General features: G+C 41.3%; 1 protein-coding gene across 1 annotated transcript; it reads right to left on the bottom strand.

Moving 5' to 3' along the window:
* Positions 1–323: 323 nt before the first annotated feature.
* Positions 324–2283, bottom strand: LOC133740083 (protein NODULATION SIGNALING PATHWAY 2). Its single transcript, XM_062167943.1, has one exon. It carries the CDS (start codon positions 2164–2166, stop codon positions 628–630), a length of 1539 nt encoding a protein of 512 aa, XP_062023927.1. The 5' UTR covers positions 2167–2283; the 3' UTR covers positions 324–627.
* Positions 2284–5570: the final 3287 nt, after the last annotated feature.

Genomic DNA, 5570 nt, shown 5'->3' with positions numbered 1-5570 from the left:
GAAACCATAAAACATGAAACATTAGGCTTGAAAACAGTTATGGTAATTTTTGTTTTAATTAGTTACCATGTTATGACTTTTTTTCAATAATTATTTTAGTTTTTCTTTTTTTAGTAAACAAACAATTATGGGAGTATTAGAACTCATCTTTAATGTTCAGAACATTCCATTTATAAGTAATGTTAAATTAGATATTTGAAAGAGGTTTAGATAGCAAATTTTACTTTTTTTTTTTTTTTGAAATGGCAAATTTTACTTTTTAAAAAGTAAATAGAATTTGTAAAAAGCATGAGAGGTCAAATGAGTGAATATAGAAGTCTCAATAGAAAAACTCTGGAGTGATTTATCTATTTATATGTACAAATATTCTTGAGATTGATTATTCTGGACAAAATGACACCTTTATTTTTCTTGAAACTTTAAAAGTCCTAAACACAATGAGGGAGACACCACACATAAAACAGCTAAACTGCAATGGCTTTACAATCTTGACCAACAATTGGTTCAAAATCCTCTGATACGTTACAAACCGGAACCCATGCTCTGGGGACTCAGAACTAATTGATAAAAAGAGAGGTGAGGAGAAGAGAAAAAAGGGGTGAAAAAGGCAAATAGTGAAACTTGAAACTAATCAGCAAAATCAGATTCTGGGGGTGAAGTCCAAATAGAAGCTGATAGTAAAGACCGTGATTTCCAACCTAAAACCAACCTATGATTTGCCACCTCCTCCACCCTATAACCATCATTAAAAAGACCCAACAAAAGCTTTGCCTGACAATGATTGGCAAAGCCTATTGGCATTGGCTTAAACCCTACCGCACCTAACCACTCCCACCAAGAGCAACCTACCTCTCCGTGAGCCCGATAGATACGAGCCAACGACCCAGCTATTCGGGGTCCCAAGAACACTCTCTCCACTAATTCTCGAGCCCGGCTCTGCATTGGGAAGCCGGCCTCGAGCGAGTCGTAGACAGCCGAGTAGTGATACAGTGAGTCCATGAAGCGGGCCACAAAGCCACCGTCTCCTGCAGGCCTAACCTCTTCTTCAACCAAAGTTACCAGTCTCGGGTTTAGGGTCTTGGCTCCGGATAAAAAGGAAGCAATAGAATCCGGGGATCGATAGCTAAAGTGTGGAAGGTTCAGCATGCAGTTTATTACCAAGGCCTCGCCCTTAACCAACTTTAGAGCCGACGGTCGAAATGTCTCGTCCGAATCCAACCTACATTGATGAAACGAAAACGGCTGACCAATGGACGTGGCAAACGCCGTGAGACGACGACCGGTCTCTTGGACGGTCCCTATCGACCTCCGGCTGCTCCCGCCTCGCGACAAAGCAGTGATCCTAAGATGTGGGGTCGGTGGGCCATCCTTCCTGGACACCAGGGCCTGCATCAAGGAGGCCCATTGGATTCCCTCCATGATGTCATAGTCCACTATGTGGACCCTCCTGTCATGGGCCACAGTCTCCAAAATGGCCTGATTGGCCGTGAAGTGCCCAAACTTGACATAGGGCGACATGTCCTGAAGTAGCTGAAACGCCGCGATGACGTCCGTCGGGTGGTGGCCGTGGTCGCGGTGGGACCCATTTCCGAACAAATGCTTGGAGTGGCTGACACCCCCGGCGCCTTCTAGCAAACCCTGAAGCGCCTCGGTAAAATACGCCGCCAGCCTCTCCATGTTAGTACCGTCAGTTGGGGAGACCAACTCCTTGAGCCGAACCAATATCACCCGAGCCAGATCTCTGCTCTTGTTGGCGCCGGTCAGCGCCTCCGCCGCCGCCATCAACAGATGCACCAATCTCAGCCCCTTGGAATCCTCGCCGTTCGATGCCGCGCCTTCCTCCAGCATCGTCACGTCCGTCGACTGCGACGACGTCGTGGTGTAACACGAGTTTGACACTTCCTCAACGGTCTCGGAGGACGGCGAGTCCATATCGCCGCCGTCTTGGCCCTCCATCATCGACTCGAACAGCTCGTGGAAGTCTCCACCACCGGCGAGCTGGTCAATCGGAGCGAGAGACTCCCAGTCGACGACCGGAGACCAATCGTACCACTGGTCAGGGGAAATGGCCGTGTTGGTCGTGCTTGTGGTTTCAGTGCTGCAGCCGGAGAGGTCGAGCTCGAGCTCGAGCTCCATAGCTGAGCTTAGCATGAGTAACTCTGTCATACGGGTTTGGGGTTGGCTTAGTAATTTTTGATGTGCGTTTAGAGATATTATTCGATCGGTAATGGAGGTAGAGAAGGAACTGGAGCAAGAGACAGTTGAGGTTGCAGAAGAAATTGTTTTTAAGAGTTAATCAACTTAGATGGGATCAACCATCGGTTTTATACACTCCGGGTCGTAATCAAACTTTGTTAAATTTGTGCTTAAAATATGTTTAAGCTTTACACTCAAGTCCCTAGGGTTTTAAGATATTTGAAGAGGCTAATGAGTTTGATTAATTAACTGGGAACCCTTTTCTTTATTCTTTTACTTCATCCATAATTAAGCAATATATGAGAGGTTGTTGTTTTAATTTCAAAATGGAGTTGGAGTTGGAGTTGGAGTTGTAGTTACAAATAGGTAGAAGATCGAGTTGGAGATTAGGGAGCGATCATTTTCAGTTAAACATGTTGTGAAGGTGAATGTCAAGTGGGAAGGTAATTAGAAAGTAGTATCAGTGAAGATATTTTGGTTGGTTAATTATTTATCTACTTTTTACTTTGATTCACTTGGCTCAGGATATAGCTCAAGAATCATGAGTCGTGTATTGACTCTTCCCCAATATACTGAATGCGTGTGGCCAACACATTATTTTGTGCATGCGTACTCTTCTATCGTAGTACGTTTTAGAAAAAGGTTCGCAAAGGTCAAATTATTACAATTCAAGTAGAAGTTTTAGTGAAACAAAAGCTGTCTTTAGTGAAATAAACTTGAAACTCGGGATGAAATATAATTTTATTTGATCTTGATGAACCACATTGTGTATTGGTTAGTAATTTACTATATACGCAATCATTTACTTTCATCCCACTAATATTGCGTGCGATGTACTTTTTTTATAAAAAAATTAATGAATAAAAAAAAATCATAGGTACAAGGGTGCTGTAATAGTATTTATCTTTGTAAATATTTTCATTAGCTTTTCCATATAATTAGTATTGTTGGAAATGTTCTTGCTCCTAGTGTGAATAGTGAAGTTTCATATTTGCAAAAATATCAATATATAATATTTGCATTTCCTCCAGACCCACTACAACAGGAAGCATTTTTTCTGACGACTAAATTCGGTCGGAAAATGCATTTTTTTGTCACAAATACGTATTTCCGATCAAAAAGTTCCGTCGGTGGTGGTCGGGAATATTCTCGTCATAAATGCTCTACTACCGACCAGTCGTCAGAATAACAAGCATTTTCGACCACATTTTGCCGTCGTTGGTAGTCAGAAAGATTATTTTTTCCGTCAAAAATATTTTAATACCGTCAAAAATATATTATGTAAACGACGACATCATGCATTCATTGGTTCACAAAGATTAAGAAAATATTTTCTTAATCTTTGTTATATTTTTTATTCTTTGTGGACCAATGAATGCATGAATACAGAATAAGAATAGTGTATTAGAGACAGCTGATTTCATCCCCTCGCAATCAATTTCTTATTTTAATTACAATCTTTTGTAACTTCCATGTTCTTTCCATCAGCTGTTCTACTAAATAAAAGAAAATTTTATCGTTTGAATATAATTCGTTTATTATATATGAACCAAGCATACCAAAAATGTGTACACGAGTCTACTCTAGCTAGTATTAGTTTTGGTCAATAGAGTCTAGCTAGCTAGTATAATATGAGAGAAATGAGGAAAAAAAAAAATTGCTTCAAACTTCGACAACAGTGCCGCACATAAACAAGGAAGATATGTACGTAGTTTTTTGCAGCTTTTGCTTATAAACGATAGATGCTCTTCCAGTCTTCTGCATGTGCTATCCATTTCGACGAAGCTGAATAACATGACCAAACTATTATTCTAATCTCAGGACTTCTGTTTTTCATTGGGGAGGGATTTCTATTTCGGAGTTATGTTCTATGTACTCGTATTAATTATAATTGCATCGTGGAGTTATTTTAGTAATCGAATTAGTTTTAATTCCGATTTATGGAAAAAAGCATGAGATAGTTTCATAGTTAGATGGCTCTCCGCCTCCCATTCCGATTTCTAGTAAACTCTAGTTGCCGGTTTGGCCTGGGGCCCCATCAGTGGCACAAGGCGCTAACGCCAACGGTAGGCAAGGCTTCACTCTTTGCCTCTTGCCATCTCCTGGAGACAAATCAATGTCAATTGTTTTTGACGACTCCCCAACCGAGATCTCCCTTTGTTGAGGCTGGGTATCGAACTCTCTCTTTCACCGCGTCAAACTACAGTGACGTCAGAAGAGATGGTGGTGTCATCGTTGCCGAGTGGTCGAGGGAACCAAAACAAACGGATGTGGGTAGGGTCCGACCGCAAAGAGCACGCCTCAAGGCTCCTGAGAATGTTGTTGACTGGTGGTTAAGCCAGCATTTCAGGCTGACTTTTCGGTTTTCCGACATGAAATGACGATAACAAAAGTTTCTGTGTCCCTTGGAAGAATGGTGGCAGCGGGGATCCGGGCACTTTGGGCTCGTTTTGCGGCGCTCCGATCTGCAAGATCGTCGGTCAAAGCTCTCTTGGCAGCGGAGTTCTTGCAGAGGTGGAGTGCTGAAGCGGTGTTGTCCACCGGTGGCGGTGCTGGTAAGAGAAAGGGTTGGGTGTCCAAATCAGTTTGGGGGCCCAATTTTATTGGGGTGCCTCAATTGTTCTGGGTGTCCAAAGCAGGCTGGAATTGCAGTTGTGCCCCAGTGTGGACCAAGCTAACGGGCTCAGGCTCCCTAGGGTTTCAGATTTGGGATCCAGGAGGAAGGACCCAGCCAAGCCCCCTAGCCTCCCTTGGAAGGAAAGGAGAAGATTTAGTTTTGTTTTCAGTGAACTATGCCTATATACTATGTCCTAGAGTTTTTCTTAGTTATGGGCTCAATTTAAATATGATTAAATTATGTTTAGTCCCTGTACTATGACTTTTTTTTCGTTTCAGTCTCTGACATTCTCAATTAATCTGAAAAGTCCCTAACGTCAAAATTTCCGTCTGATTGGTCCCTCCCGCGTCAAATTAGGAGTTGGTCTTAGGTGAAATGTCCAATATACCCCTATGTTATTTCTTTTTCCTTTTTAATTTTTTTTTCTCCTTTTTTTTTCTTTTTCCTTTTTAATTTCTTTTTTTTCCGTTTAAATTTCTTTTTTTTTTCCTTTTTTTCTTTTTTCTTTTTCCTTTTTAATTTCTTTTTTGCTTTTTTATTTTTCATTTTTCCTTTTTAATTTCTTTTTTCTTTTTCCTTTTTAATGACCATCGTATCCTGCTGCATCGGTAGCGCCACGTCGGCGAACCAATCCAGATCGACCCGAAACTCTAATTCTTGTTCTCCACGCCGGCGGCCCTTTTTTTTTTTTCTTTTTTCTTTTTCCTTTTTAATTTCTTTTTTCCTTTTCCTTTTTTTATTTTTATTTTTTCCTTTT

The sequence above is a fragment of the Rosa rugosa genome, chromosome 3 (genome assembly GCF_958449725.1).
Source record: "Rosa rugosa chromosome 3, drRosRugo1.1, whole genome shotgun sequence".
In the NCBI taxonomy this organism is placed as follows: Eukaryota; Viridiplantae; Streptophyta; class Magnoliopsida; order Rosales; family Rosaceae; genus Rosa; species Rosa rugosa.
This window is presented reverse-complemented; position numbering and strand designations above follow the sequence as displayed.